Genomic DNA, 15,899 nt, shown 5'->3' with positions numbered 1-15,899 from the left:
CGTGATGTAGAACGCATCGCTATGGGCCCTGTAACTTACCTGTGTGTTGGGGGTTTTGTTTTGTGATCGTATAGCATTTATCCTTTGCTAATGGAGTGTGTAAGACGCAGGACTGTGTGTGTTAGACGTGGAGAAAAGCAAAATGCGTGCTCCTAAACCCTTTGGAAAAGGCGATACAAAACCCGAATTGGAGAGAGTTTGTTTTGTTTTGTTTTTGAGCAGGGTGTGGGTGTGGGTGTGTGCACATGCATGCGTGAGTGGAAGGAGTAGTGCAATGACTTGTGAAACCCTTGTATCATTTCTGGCCAGGGTTCTAAGCCTCACGTACTCCCTTCCTGCGTCTCAAGGGCGGGGGGCAGCCATCTCCTAGCATCACGGAGCGGGAGGAAGCAGCAGCCACCCTGTGAAATCTGGTTTTCTGCCCTGTTAGTTCACATACTCATGGTGTCTTTAGTGTCAGAGACCTACGCCTTCAGACTCCGGCGTTCCCGTCCCGTCTGGGCGCGCTCCACCAGTCGGACAAAATCCTCAAGCGCGAGGGCTGCGGGAAAGGCCAAGAGGCATCTTTGCCTTCTGTAGGACTCTCATGCCCAGGACCTTCCATCCTTTGCTGGAATGCGTCCAGCGGCGGGGGACTCAGCGCCCCCCGAGGCCTCCTATTCCTTGCGGAGTAGGAGAACAGAGTTTCCTTTTTGGGTAGTGTTTTTCTCACGTGATGCCAGAATCTGCCTCCCGTAACTTCTGCCCCGGCTGTGTTATTTTGCAGCTACCCAGAGTGAATCTCGTCCTTTTCCATATGGTGTCCCTTTGGTCATGTAAGACGACCACTGCGTCCTTTCCCTCCCACCCTGCAAACACTGAGGGCTCAGCTCGCCCAGCCCGACCCCAGATCGCCATGAAATCCTTAACCTTCCCAGAACCACTCCCTGGCATGCACCCTCCCCCCCCCCCCACTGCAGGCCCTCAGGGGCTTCTGGGGGGAGGGGGCGCCTGCCTTCCCAGGAGTCTCCTACTGCGTGAAGTGAGCCACTGGGTGGGGGCAGCCCTTCCCATTGGCGTAAACTTGCACTTGCAGGTGTGCGGGGGGCGGTTCCGCGCTGACGGTCTCTGTGGTCCCCTTGCAGGCTATCTCAACGTGCTCTCCAACAGCCGCTGGCGGGAGCGCTGGTGTCGGGTCAAGGACAACAAGCTCATTTTCCACAAGGACAGGACCGACCTCAAGACCCACATTGTTTCCATCCCTCTGCGCGGCTGTGACGTGATCCCTGGGTTGGACTCCAAACACCCCCTGACGTTCCGGCTGCTTCGCAATGGACAGGAGGTGGCGGTGCTGGAGGTGAGGTGCTGCCCGAGGCCACCCTCGGAGACCCGCTGGGCGCTTTTCCTTCCTGCCCGGTCCCTGCCGCCGGCCCCGGGGCACCGTGCTTCCGGTCGTGTCCCTCGTGCGTGCCGTGGGGACCTCCTCTCTGTGATGGTGCGAGTAGCCAGCGCCCCCTCTCACTGCACGGTGCAGGCCCCCCGTCTCCAGACACCACCTCGCTTCCTGTCATCCGCGTGCGTTGGCGCGGTTAAATACACGGTTCCACACAGCGCACTGCTTTTTCAGAGTAAAGTCACCCCTTTCTCCCTTAACGATGGTCTACCTTTGAAACAATGGTATTTCTTTCACTTGCCCTTCGGAATGTTCTTCACAGACGGAACAGGTGTTTTTAGACAACCTTATAGACGGCGGCTCACGGGCCCGTCACACGGAAATCCCAAAAGAACACCTTTCGCTTTCAGGAGCCCTCTGCTTGGTGTGCATGCGTTACGTGCTTGCCTGCTTTTGGGGAACTTCTTATTCGCTGACGCGGAAAAGCAGTCGACGCTGGTTTCTTCACTATCTGCTGACAACTTCCGATTTTATTTTTCATCTATTATACTATTAATTTATTTCTACCCCCTATTAATTCAGACCTTCTTTTTTCTGGCCCTTTGTTCATTCACATTACCATGACTTAGACACAAAGACACGCACATGCACACACACGTGTCCACAAACACCAGGCGTGTGAACTTCAGAGCACGTGGACACGGGCTGTGCAGTTGATGGTCTGGGAGGTCTTGATGGGAGACAGGTGTTTTGTTCCAGAGACTCTTTTCACAGAAACTGTCTCCAACAGGGGCGGGACCAGACTAGCACTGGAGTGCTCCCTCCCACGGGGCTGCGGGCTGCGAAGCTGGCCAGGACCCACTATGTGCTCCGGGCCCCGGGCCCCGTGCTGTGGAACAGCGGGATCACACTGCGTCTTTTTTCCCTCATGGCTTTTTGATTCGCCTGTAAAACAGGAGTGTCAGGCCGGAATCTGCACTTTTGCAAACGTGGGCCGAAAACCGTAGAGTGGGCGCAGGGGAGAGAGCTGAAAACCCAAAGGAGGAGACAACGTCCTCGATGTAAAACAAGGCGGGTCGGGTCTCCCGTGCGAGCTGAGCCTGGGCAGCAGACCTGGGGCGGGGAGCCAGGGAGGGAAGGCGCCCTTGTGCGTCTGCAGCCCGCAGGCGGGGCGGCCCCTTCCCCGTGTTCCCTCCCTGTCCCCATCATTAGTCACGCGCACACACGGCCACACGCAGGCAGCCCCACCTCGGTCAGTCATGAGATGCGGCACGCCAGCCAGTAACTGTAATCTGTATGTCTTCTAAGGTCACTTTAACTTTTATTTGGAGGCAATTTCAGAATTACGGGAAAGTTGTGCTAGCAGTGGGAAAATCTCCAAGCACCCTCCACCGTATCCCGCAATAGAAGCATCTTGCCGTGTGCGGGATCTCGGGCGCTCCCCCCGCACCCCCCTTCCTCTCCTTCTGTGTAATGTTTCTCAGACTTTTATGGCCACGTTGCCCCTTTATTCCTTCAATACTTCCTTGCACATGTGCTAAAAACAAAAGTATTCCCTTACCGAAACCGCAGTATAATTATCAAAATCAGGAAATGGTCGTTTACACCCTCCTGTTACCTGATTCTTCGACCTTAGTCGGCTTTTCTGATCTCCACAGTGTTCCTCGAAGGCACGAGGAAACCCCAGCCGACGCCTCTTGGTCCAGCTGGCTCTTTTCCTGGCACAGAGACGTGCAGAGGTTACAGACCAGTTACTGCATGGAGGCCCTCAGTCTGGGCGCATCTCTGTCTCCTCGCTGTTAGACTGCGGGCAGGCCTCCCTGGTGGGAGCCGTGGAACCAGGGCTGTGTGCTGCAGGCCACATGGGCCGGCGCATCCGTCACTTGGCCCCTCGGCTGGTGGTGGTAACTGGTCCCTTGGGCAGGGTGTCTGCAAGGCTTCCCCCTGCACAGTCACTGTTTTCCTTTTGTCTTTTTTTTTTTTTTTTTAATTTTTTTCAGTGTTTATTTTAGAAAGAGAGAGAGCATGAGCAGGGGAGGGGCAGAGAGAGAGGGAGACACAGAATCCGAAGCAGGTTCCAGGCTCTGAGCTGTCAGCACCGAGCCCGACACGGGGCTCAAACTCACAAACTGAGAGATCGTGACCTGAGCCGAAACCGGACGCTTAACGGACTGAACCACCCAGGCGCCCCTCCCTTTGTTTTTAAAAGCATCATGGGGAAGTTACTTCGAGGCCGTCTATGGAAATATCCTGTCATCACTCAGAATTTCACCTGCTGAATTTTGGCATCCATTGATGAGGCGACCATCGTCGTGGCAACTAAATCACACTTTGGATTCCCATTATTCCTTCTGTGCTCCTTAGTTAGCCTCTACTGTAAGGAAGGGTCTCCCTTCCTCCCGTTAATTATTAATCCCTTATGTATGTATATCTGCGGGGATTCACAGCATATTGTGTTTCTCAGGGATTATAATGCCTTATTTGGTGGAAAACTCCCAGATTTGGTCAGCAGAAGTCCCTCTGAACTTTGCTTGCTCCTGTGGTCCTTGCTGTGTCCCTGTAATAAGATGCCATGGTCCCCTTCATTCTTTGAGCACTTTCCTTACGTTGTGATACAGTAAGATGCTCCAGGCTTATCTCGTACCTTCCTTTGGCCCAGGCCTGGAACCAGCCATGTCTCCGGACAGCTCCTAGTGGAATCCCCCCGGTAGCAGTGGGAAATAGGTGTGTGTGTGTGTGTGTGTGTGTGTGTGTGTGTAGCACACGTGCACTACATGTCTTCGTGCACGTGTATGTGTTACATGTGTGGTACATATTTCTAAGTGTGCGTATATGAATACATATGTGCATTCACACACCCACATCTGTATTAAAAGTTATGATCATAACCAAGACCTCTAATTTCAGTCCAGCATCACAGGGTTGTTTTTTAAAAAGCCTATTAGAAAATTCTATAGAGTAAACTATGAGGAAAACAACGAATAAACTCTAGTGTCACTATATCAATCACACATTACGTGGCGTGTCAAACACTTTTAAAAATGCTTAGATAAAATAGTTACAGATGCCTCAGTGTAGATTGAGTCATAGATACTTTCTTGATCCAGATTTTGTTTGGGGAAGGACAGAAAGATGAAAGAGAACAACACATTTGGGATTTTTATTTACCCAAGTATTTAAATGAATTAATTCACTTTTACTCCCCAAACTTTGGTTACCTTCTCCCCCGGGGAGGCGCGTAACTCTCCATTTGCTTTGTCCTGGGGCCTCACGCCCTAGCGGCCAGGAGGGAGCTGTTACTGCCAGCCAATTTTATGATCACAAGAAAAATAGCTCCTCTCGTGTTAACGGCTCTGGGAATATTTACAATTATGTGTATTCTGATCAGCGTTCAACTTGCCAAGGCTACGAATGCAAAACTTCATTTTCTTGGAGTCTTTAAGCTTAACTTAGCAGATCTGTCTTTATATTAAAATTTAGTCATTTTAGTAAAAATATTTCTTTTCTTTCCCATTCTGTTAACTTACGTGCTTAATAACTCAGCATCCCCTACCTTTTTAAACATTGTATTTTGATTAATCAAATGCTTCAAATACCGTTATAAAGTAAAGTATCTGATTTTCTAAATCACACGATAAGGATGATTTAAAAATTTAACGAACAGGATCTTAAAGATATATTTCCGACTTGCAAATTCAACGGATCAAATTTGGGATGGGGACCATTTCGAACCTCTTAAAGCTATACCATGCACCAAGCGGGGCAATGACTGAAACGTGATTACGCTTATATAAAGTTATATAGACTCGTCTACACTTATATAAACTGGTAGAAAACTTCGCTGATTTTTTGTGCTATCTTAAGAGAATTAAGATTGCCATTTCAGGCCCATTTAGGAGACCCCCCCCCCCCAAGGGCCGCAGTGGGACAGGGTTTGGCCCCCCCCAGAGGCACGGGCCCCATCCAGATGCCAGGTGAGGCTGGCCGGGGCTGGGGGGCTCCTTTTTTCTGGTCAGACGCTTTCTAGGCTGCTTCCTTCAGCTGCGATTTCACTCCCATAGCAATTTCCACACCTTGCACCTGCTGCCGTTCCCCAGACCGGACGGCATCGCGGGGCTCAATCTTGTTTCCTTGGGTGTAAGTCCGTGCTGCGTGACTTCCGGTGTCCAGGCTTGGTGTGCACGCAGCGTGGGCCTGTCACTCAGGCCGGGACCGTGGCTCCGTCCTCTGTGCCCACTCCGTGCTTCCTGTTCCCTTCCCTTTTCTGCCGCTCCGTCTCTGCTGCGGTTGGGAAGTGTGGGGCTCGTTACCCTCACTTAAGTAAATGCACGCTTCTCCCTTCCCCTGCTAGGCGTCCTCCTCAGAGGACATGGGCAGATGGATCGGAATTTTGCTGGCTGAGACGGGCTCCTCCACAGACCCCGGGGCCCTGCACTACGACTACATCGACGTGGAGACGTCCGCGAACGTCATTCAGACAGCCAAGCAAACCTTCTGGTAAGACCCCTGGGAAGTGGCACCAAAGCTAAACAGTGCTCCTTTTCACGGATTTTTTCACTGCCTGTGTGCGTAGCCTCAGGGGGAAGGAAAACCACTAAAGACTCTCCCTTTGGCATTACATTGACCTGAAGTTTGCTGAAATGTTTGTCATTCCCACTTTCTGTTGGAGCGCTTTCTATTGGAGCAGAGGTTGGCAGGCTTTTTCCATCAGGTGCCAGAAGTGTTTTCGGCTTTGTGGGCCACGTTCCCTGTTAAAACTGCCCGGCTCTGCCATCACAGCCACAGACCCCGCATCAGCGAATGGCCGTGCTGCGTCCCGATGAAACTTTATTTGCGGAAACAGGCAGTGGGCTGGCCGTGGCCCGCGGGCCGTAGGTCTCTGGCCCCTGCGCTCAGGGAACACTTTGATGCGACACGTGACTTCCATATTGCTGTCACCGGGGCGGAATTTTCAGAGTCATCAGTCATGTACTTTTAAAACTTAAATTGCGATCTCATTTTTTAAAAAAGGCTTGTATGTCTGAAAGCATCCCTTTGATTCCTATTTCTGTAACGTAATGATGACAAAGCAGCACCTCTCAAGGTGAGGGCCCCAGACCCCTGAGGGCATTCGAGACTCTTGCGGGCAGTTCCAGGGGCCAAAACCAGTTTCATAATAACACTGGTCTGAAAGCCTATGCCCTGGGGTTGTGCTGGGGAGGTGCTGGGTGAGGAGGAAGGAACCCAGGCGGGTCCCGCGCAGCATTTACTACGTGGAGATTCCGGACAAGTGGTCTGTAGGCTCTCGGTGCCTCGGCTCCCTCTGGAGAGGCCAGGCTTTTCCCGGTCTCGCGTCTGCGATCCCCAGGCGCCTGCTTCTGCCCTCACAGACAGTCTGTAGGGACGGAGGGTCTGCGTTTGGGGCCGAGGCGAGGTGGGTGGAAACAAAGCGGGTGATGGGGTTTACCATCCACACGTGCTGCTAAACGTGCCGGCAGCCGTGGGCGGACCCTCAGTCAGACGGTGAGTCCCTTTGAGTGCGAAGAAGATGAGCCCCCGTGTCCACACTGGCACTCGCCTGCTCCCCCCGAGTCCCGTCATCCGTTTTGCCACACACGTGGTGTCTACGGCGAATTTGAGCCGTGTTCCTGCGTCCCTCGAGCGGCACTGGGGAGTGAACATTTCTTGCTTGGCTGAGATGTTCTGGGGCGGATAGAGGAACGTGGGCTCGTGTTAGGGATCAAGCCACGTGTTACCCCCAACTGAGGTGAATCAATAGCCTTGACAACATGAGTTAGTTTTGGTACAGCTTTTCCAGCAGATCTCCAGTAACGCTTAGCGGTTTTTCTCAAGTGTGGACTTCCTGTTCTTAGTGTCAGAATCAGAGTGACTCAGTCAAGTCACTGAGTCAACTGACTCTTCTGTTCATATTCGTCATTTCTCTGTAATAACACCCTGTCTGGTCAACAAAATGCAGGTGAATTGCAGTGAACCCCCCTCGTCATTCAGCACATGCAGTAATTGAAGAACGTTTAATCAAGCGGCTTTTTAAGAAATGTAATATCACACTGGGTTTTGCAAAATCTCCATGTCTAGAGTGACATAAAAGAAAGGAGGTTATGGTTTTTAGCTGCTTCTTCGGAATTTACTAGATTCTGGAGCCTCTCCGAGTGCACCCGTGACCTCAGCTGTAATCACCAAAGTAATCATCGCGTGTCTGACAGGCCCCGAGTGGCCGCGTTTCCCCCAGAACAAAACTTGGCTTTCCAAATGAGCGGAATATTAATCTAAACCAAATGTGGGGAGGCCACATTTTTGAGAAAGGAACGTAGATTGCAATATTGAGAAATCATTTATTAAAAAGATGCGTGCAAGGAGTTTATGGCTGCAAGACTCTTTGGTACCTCGTTAAAATCTTTATAGATGTTAGCGATAAAGTGTATTTTCGTTTGTCAGTTTGCAAGCTAAAAATTCTTACAAAACTTGAGAGAAGACGTTTAACAAGTAAATAATGTTCAGAATATAAATTATGGCAGCTCGCCAGTACAATAAATGTCCTGGGATTAAATTAATTTTTGCTTTGACGCAAATGGCAGCTGGTTAATGAATGTTTCCAAGGTCTTGGGCGGGGGGCAGGGGGGGGGAGTGTCTGTGCATTGGTTATGTGTGAGGGGAAAGGACAGTGATGTGTTTTGGGAAGAGGGCAGTAAAAATACAGTAATTTAAATTCTCCCGGGAAAAGTAGCGTATTTCAGAATATTAATAATGGTAAACAGTTGGAACCTGTTTTCCCACGGCCTAGCCTAGCTTTAAGCGAGATGTATCGATTATATGGTACAAGAGAGACGTTCTGAATGTTCTTCCTGACACTGATTTCAAGTCACGCTCCCTTGGAGACCCATGAGGCTATGGAAGTAGTGACGACACGCTAAAAGGCTGTGGATCAGGGTGGACGGAGAGAGGGCAGTGGACAGGCCGGAAGGGAGCTGTTGTCTTGAGTCACCTTCCCGTGAACCCCTAAAAACAGGGATGCACCTTGCGGGTACGGGGCTTGGTAAAATAAGCCAGATGCAAGAGGACGCGGTCTGTCTGCCTCGCTCCCATGGGGTCTGAAGCTGGCGGATTCGGAGAGGCCGGAAGCTGACGCTGGGCCCAGGGCCCCGGGGCAGGGAGGGAGGGAGGGTGTCATGGGGACGGAAGTTCAGAGGAGGAAGGTCTGGGGGTGGAGGGCGGTGCCGGCCGCCCAGCAGCGTGAATGCACCCAGTGCCCCACATCCATACACTTGGCAGCCCGTATTTTACCACGGTACGCGTACTTCTGTGAGAGTCTTACGGTCTTGATTTAGCAGGTAGCGTGTGCTCTGTTATCTCATGTCCACTTTATGTTTGGTTAAAACCCCTATTGTGGAAAGAGCAGCAGGCAGAAGACGGGGGCCTAACACGCAGACGGGGCTCGCCTTGCAGCTTGGGGCCCGGAGACCTGTGGGGGGTGCAGGTCCCCCGCCGTAAGGCCCAGGCCTCTTCCAGCGGGGCCGTCCCGCATGTCCGCGACCTCTCTGGGGTCTGTTCCCAGCTTCTGTCCCGCCCCTGCTGGAGCCCACTCCTTCTTGGCGACTGTGCCCCAGCGTGCCCACCGCCACACGTCAAGCACTCGACGGTCCCCGCCGTGCGTGTTCCCGACACGCGGTCCGTGACCACCACGGCGGCTGTGTGTCACAGTGCTCGCCGACCACACGTGCACACGGTGACTCAGCCCATGATGCCTTCAAATGGGACATTTAAATTAGAAAACCTTAAATACATATCTTTGAACAAAAAACCTTCTGTCATGGCAGAGTTGTTAAATTTTTTAAGTTTTTTCTCTTCTTGTCTTTTTCTTTCCTACACATTTCCTGTTCCTATATGTAATTTCATAGAATCATCCTACACATTTGTGTCCGTTCTCTTCACGTTGAAGAGTGCACGTGTGAGGCGGGACCACGCGCCGTGGCCTTGGCCCAGCAGAGGTGGTGCCTGTGCTTAGACGGATGGGACAGACAGATGGGAAGGGGCCCCCTCGGACCACGGGCTCCTCCTCTCCTCACAGAACCACAGGCTGGCCTCACTGTAAGACCTCTTTCCCAGGCCTGCCCTCCCCAGTTTCATTTTCTCCCATTTTTATGCACCTAGCTACCATAGAAATCTAAGATCCCGTGAAGAAACACAATTTTTTAAAAATACATGTATTTTTATTCCAGACTATTTTTTTTCTGTAACTCTTTTAATAACATGATTATTGCACATTTTATTAGTTTTCATTAAGAACTTTTCCTTTTTGTAATATCACATTAGTTTTGTATTTGGAAAGCCAATTATATAAACAAAACCGGGCGGATGATAGAGACTAAAAACTATTTTCTCACCTCAATGATAATAAAGGTACAGCATATAGTATTTGTCCTGTGACTTGCTTAATTCACTTAGTGTGGTGTCTTCCAGATTAATCCATGTTGTCACATATGGTAGGATTTCCTCCCTTTTATTTATTTATTTTTAATTTAATTTAATTTTTTAATTTACATCCAAATTAGTTAGCATATAGTGCAACAATGATTTCAGGAGTAGATTCCTTAGTGCCTCTCCTCCCCCCCCCCCAACCCCTCCAGTAACCCTCAGTTTGTTCTCCATATTTATGAGTCTCTTCTGTTTTGTCCCCCTCCCTGTTTTTATATTATTTTTGCTTCCCATCCCTTATGTTCATCTGTTTTGTCTCTTAAAGTCCTCCTGTGAGTGAAGTCATATGATTTTTGTTTTTCTCTGACTGACTAATTTTACTTAGCATAATACCCTCCCGTTCCATCCACATAGTTGCAAGTGGCAAGATTTCATTCTTTTTGACTGCTGAGTAATACTCCATTGTATATATATACCACATCTTCTTTATCCATTCATCCATCGACGGACATTTGGGCTGTTTCCGTAGTTTGGCTACTGTCGATAGTGCTGCTATAAACATTGGGGTGTATGTGTCCCTTTGAAACAGCACACCTGTATCCCGTGGATAAATGCCTAGTAGTGCAATTGCTGGGTTGCAGGGTAGTTCTATTTTTAGTTTTTTGAGGAACCTCTTTCAGAGTGGCTGCACCAGCTTGCATTCCCACCAGCAGCGCAAGAGATCCTCTCTCTCCGCATCCCTGCCAACATCTGTTGTTGCCTGAGTTGTTGTTAGCCATTCTGACAGGTGTCAGGTGGTATCTCATTGTGGTTTTGATTTGTCCTTCCCTGATGATGTTCATGTGTCAGTTGGCCATCTGGATGTCTTCCTTGGAGAAGTGTCTATTCATGTCTTTTGCCCATTTCTTCACTGGATTATTTGTTTTTTGGGTGTTGAGTTTGATAAGTTCTTTGTAGATTTTGGATACTAACCCTTTATCTGATATGTCATTTGCAGATATCTTCTCCCATTCTGTCGGTTGCCTTTTAGTTTTGCTGATTGTTTCCTTCGCTGTGCAGAAGCTTTTTATTTGGATGAGGTCCCAATAGTTCATGCCTCCAGAGACGTGTTGAGTAAGAAGCTGCTGCGGGCAAGATCAAAGAGGCTTTTGCCTGCTTTCTCCTCGAGGATTTTGATGGCTTCCCATCTTACATTGAGGTCTTTCATCCATGTTGTGTTTATTTTTGTGTCTGGTGTAAGAAAGTGGTCCAGGTTCATTCCTCTGCGTGTCGCTGTCCAGTTTTCCCAGCACCACTTGCTGAAGAGACTGTCTTTATTCCGTTGGATATTCTTTCCTGCTTTGTCGAAGATTAGTTGGCCATACGTTTCTGGGTCCATTTCTGGGTTCTCTATTCTGTTCCATTGATCTGCGTGTCTGTCCTTGTGCCAGTACCATACTGTCTTGATGAGTACAGCTTTGTAATATATCTTGAAGTCCGGAGGCTACTTTAGTTTAGCTATTTACTTATTTATTTTAGTTTAGTTTAGAGAGGGTGCTATCTAGGTTATCTCCTCCCTGGGTATTTACATCTTTCACTTCTCACAAACATAAACTTCACGAGTAAACCGTTCACACGTGCACACATCCAGCACGTATAGGCCGAGTGCCTTGTGGCCAGATTCCTGAGGTCCAGGAATGGGCAAGAGTGACCACGGCCATGTTCTCCTGAGGCTGACGTCGTGGGGGACGAGCATAAAGACACATCAGGTGGCGATTAGCAATACGCACAAGCAGAAGGGTAGCGGCACTGAAGCCCTTACTGTGGGGTTTCGGGGAGGGGCTCTCGTGTGCCAGGGTAAATTCCCACCGGGGCTGAAAGACCAGAGGGACCTCGGGAGCAAAGCTGCTGCGCAGGGGGGCCTGCAGGGTGGTTGGTGAGAGGGAGAAGCAGGGAGGTAGCGGGCTGGTGGTGGAGCCCCGCAGGCCACGCGGCACTCTGACTGCTGTGGGAGCGTCACGGCCATCAGTGCAGAGCAGGGGGCGGCCCCATCCGGCTTTCCCCCGGAGACGTGTTGGCCGCTGTCAGGGAAGGAGGCGCCCGTGGAGACGAGTGGCTTGAGGTAGCGATGCTGCATGAACACTGGGAACTGGAGAAACGCGTGCTGACAGTGCCCTAAGGAGCTTGGGCTCCACGAACATTCCCAAGAAAGGCTGCATAGTAAATACTTCAGCTTTGCCAGCTGGGAGTCTCTGCCTCAGGGCGTTCATGTTAGCAGGCTCCTGGAAGAAGCACGTAAGCGCTGGAAAGCAGCCACAGACGGTGCGTGCCCAGCGGAGGGTCAAGGCCGAGCCCCAGCCAGCAGGCAGCCGGCCGGGCGCCCCTGCCACGCACTGCAGATAGGAAACCTGTCTCTTGTGTTGAACAGCTGGGTCACGTGCCGGCACCGCGTCATGTCCCGGCATGCGTGATCTCTGGTCCTGACCCAGCCCTGCAGGTGGTGTTCCCTAGTCTTACAGGAGAGCAGCCTGTCCTTGCCGTAACCCAGCACCCCACTTCTGCCGGCGTGCCGGCTCGCGCTTCTGTCCCCCGTCACCTCCGGTCTGGCCTGAGCGTCCAGCCCATCTCGGGTGAGACTCTGGGTGGCTTGGAGGGGCCTAACTCACCTCCTTTCTTGCAGCTTCATGAACAGGCGTGGCGTCTCCACTAACCCGTACCTGGGGAGCACCTCCAATGGCTACGCCCACCCCAGCGGCACGGCGCTGCATTACGACGACGTCCCCTGCATTAACGGCTCGGTGAGTGCGCCACTCGTACGGGGGTCCGGGCTCGGCTGTGTCAGAGGCGGGGCAGCGCGAGGGTTCCTGTAATCCGGGACCCCGATTTCAGGCCAGGCGCCAGAGGGCTTTTGGCCGTGCTCTGAGGTGGGATGGAACCCGTGTCCCTCTCTCCCGGGCTTGTTTGTGACCTTAGTGTGCATCTGAGCAAGTGGGTACCTGGACACCAGTACGCTGTCATTCAGCGTCCACGTCATTGTGTCTCAACACGTCCTAAAATGTGGGACGTAGGACGGCACCTCAGATAGGTCAAAATAGAGCCCAGGCTCGGTTCTCAGGGAGCAGAAGGGACATGTTGCCTCGGCGTAGTGGCCGCACTTCAGACTCAAGGCGTCTTCCCCCTTGGTGGCCTTGGAGCACCCGGGACGCCCGGCCCCTGGTCCAGAGCAGCTTATCTGCCCGTAGGAATGCAGTGCAGGTGCTCAGTGACAGCTCTGCATGGCCTCAGGCTGGCCGGCTCGGTTCTCAGTACTTTGTGTCCTGTACGCAACAAGCGGACCTCATCGGTAAACTGTTACCACATCTCCACATTCTTTGCCGAACGGAACAGCCGTCACTGAGCACACTCCCTGGGCCAGGCCCCGTGCCGTCCTCCGGGCCACCAGGGGAGAGGCCCTCGAGGAACCATCTTACCGTTGGTCCCCCGGTACTGGGTGGGCTTAAAGTTGGCATCGCGTCAGGATACGTTTCGAAGTTTGGCATAGAATGTGTTTATTGTTGGTTTTTCAAATCTTGGAAGGTATTTTGGACTTTTTTCCTGCTGTTTTGCTCACCTGTTCTTTTCTCGGTACTTGGATGGACGTCCCCAATCAGCCCCCTCTTTTGTGTGGTCATCGAATCCACACCTGCCCAAGGCAGGCACCGGGAGATCACGGCCTTCTCGAGGGAAGTGCGGGGGTCAGGCAAGGACTCCTGGAGCTCAGAAGTAGAAGCAAACTGAAAAGAAGGTTACTGTGGTCTGGGTCAGAGGTGACCAGCTGGCTATCAAATGTAGTGATGTCATGTGTCTGTCCCCAGGGTCTTGGATAGCTTGCCCTGGGCGTTCCTCTCTCCACCCCCTCGGGCCTGCCCTGGGGTTCCTGTAGGGCCCCGTCCGCAGGCTCTTTACTGGATTCCTTATCGCACAGTCCCTCCTCCCTGCCTGCCCATCCTCTCTCCCTCCTTCCTGATTTGCCGCATGGCCCCTAGCGCCCAGGGTCTGCACTAGGGATTGAAGACACAACACAGGAGTTGTAGCCTCTGTCCCCCGGTGGCCTTCCGACTCAGGGAGGGCTGCATGGTGGCCCCTGTGAGAGCAGGTTCTCGGGCAGTCTCTCTGCCTTCCTAGGCACTGGCTAGGGCCGGCCCCTGGCTGTGCTGGCCTCCGTTTGCTCCGTGCAGCCACCAGCTTCTGTTGACAGAGTGGCCTTACCCCTGGTGGTAGGCCCAGCCACCCAGTCGCTCCCACGCAGTCGTGAGCTTCTCTGAGCCTTGGTCCCAGGCGCCCCCTGTGTTGGAAAGACAACACACAAAACTGCCTCTGGGCCTTCCCACCCAAAGGCCCTTCTGTGTCCCTCTTCCTCCAAGGGTTTTCTGCCTTCTTCCTTACCGTCCACACGGAGGGCTCAGGGCGAGCTGGGTGGGCTGGCACGAGCACGCCCCATCCACCCCTCCATCCCTTTAGGTTTGTGTCACGGGGGTTCAGCCCGTCCCCAGGAATGAGCTTTCCTTCGAGCACCCGCAGCGTCGTCCGATTCAGACATAAAAACCCACCATTCTGGAAGGACTCTGCATTTAGGAATTGTTTCTGCACGTGTGTGCGGCAGTGTGGCAACTTGAGGTCCCAGGTGCAGTGTCTGTGGCTCTCTCGCTTGCTGAGGGCTTCCTGGAAGCCAAGGCCCCTCTTCAAACCGCTTCTGTTTTCCGGGCTCCAGCACCAGGCCGTCCCTTGTTCGGGAGGCTTCCTTCCCCGGTTTTACGAAGTTCGTGCTTTCTGACCCCAAACCTGGCATTTTGTCAGGGTCTCGGCTTCAGTGATCCTTGACCCTCAGTGCCCCCCTGACGCCAGCGCGAGATAAAAGCGGGTCTCAAAAGGGACCTTCTGAGGTGCTTTTAATCTAGAAACGTCCGTGGAGTATCAGTTTCTAAGTGTTCCGTGTGACTCTATCCTTTGGCATTTGGGGAGGTGATGGTCCAGTCTGGAGCGTTCAGGTAACTCTGGACAGCTGTGTGCCGGGCTGCCCCCGCGGGGCCGTCAGCCCAGGCTTGTGCGCAGGGGCCGCGGCGTGTAGATGGCGGGTGGGTCCCCGCATCACAGAAATAGACACGTCAAAGCGGCTGCAACAGACAGAAGCGCCCCTCCCGTGAGACTCAGACCGCTTCTATTTTTGTAACAAAAGGCTGTAATTACAGCGTCCTGCCAGAAGGATGTAAAAATAGGGTAAAATGAGCCCAACCTAGGAATTAATATTTCTCTCTTTTTTGGAAAGTGCAAAGCAATTGGTAAAGACCTTTCGGTCTCTGGCTGTGGTTCTGAGTCTGGGTTTACTTCACACTTGAATGTCCTTGTTCTAAAGTGGCCCGTAGTTATTTTAGTCCTTTGTGAAAACCTTTCCTGCTAAAACAACACCATTATATCTGCCATATTCTGAAACGTCCTCTTTTCTGTGATGATTTGATTTCTTTCTTTCAACAGACTGTGTTTTGGTCGCTGTGCTTTCTTCAGGTAGAACAGAGTGTGGCACCCGGGTGCACACTGATGGTCACCTGTAACACCCGAGCCGCTGACGCGTGCGTGACAGGCGGAGTCAGGAGGTGGTGTCACCCTGGCGCACCTGCAGCTTGGAGGCAGCGCCGTGCGCGGCTGGGGCCGGGCTCTGTGCCGCGGTCTCCTCCCGCATCTTGAGATTCCCCGGGGGACATAGAGGGGTCAACAGTTTCGAAGCACTTAAAACAACGTCTGGGCCATAGTAATTACTGTAAAATAAAGTGCTTTCGGGGCCGAGGTTTCTGGGCCCCCAGGCTGTCACATGGCTTCCGCTCTCTGGATTAGGACTTCCGAAATTGGGGTCTTTAAAGAAAAAATGTCAAATCCTTTTTGTTTTCCCCTCTACTTTTAAAGAAAGGAACAAAACAAAAACTTCATAAGCCAGTTACCCTGGGAATGATCTTAAGGAAAAAAGCAACCCCTCCTGAGTCTCCCAAAGTAGAAAAGTTGTCCGCTTACGTGTGTGTGCATGCACGTGTGTGTTCTTGGTAACGGCGTGGGGTACACGTATGCGTTTTGGGGGGTACTAATAATGTCTCTGCTATGCTTTATG

At 51.9% G+C, this 15,899-nt stretch overlaps 1 protein-coding gene across 3 annotated transcripts in view; it reads left to right on the top strand.

Moving 5' to 3' along the window:
• AFAP1 (actin filament associated protein 1) overlaps nucleotides 1–15,679 on the top strand; it is a 131,265-nt gene extending 115,586 nt beyond the window's left edge. For all 3 annotated transcript variants that reach the window (XM_030314273.1, XM_030314272.1, XM_030314274.1), the window contains 3 exons: nucleotides 1,125–1,336; nucleotides 5,724–5,869; nucleotides 12,444–15,679. In XM_030314273.1, coding sequence (XP_030170133.1) covers nucleotides 1,125–1,336; nucleotides 5,724–5,869; nucleotides 12,444–12,633 — 548 coding nt within the window. In that variant the 3' untranslated portion in view covers nucleotides 12,634–15,679. The remainder of the gene's footprint in view (nucleotides 1–1,124; nucleotides 1,337–5,723; nucleotides 5,870–12,443) is intronic.
• The last annotated feature ends 220 nt before the right edge of the window (nucleotides 15,680–15,899 follow it).

This window comes from Lynx canadensis, chromosome B1, assembly GCF_007474595.2.
Source record: "Lynx canadensis isolate LIC74 chromosome B1, mLynCan4.pri.v2, whole genome shotgun sequence".
Classification (NCBI taxonomy): Eukaryota; Metazoa; Chordata; class Mammalia; order Carnivora; family Felidae; genus Lynx; species Lynx canadensis.
This window is presented reverse-complemented; position numbering and strand designations above follow the sequence as displayed.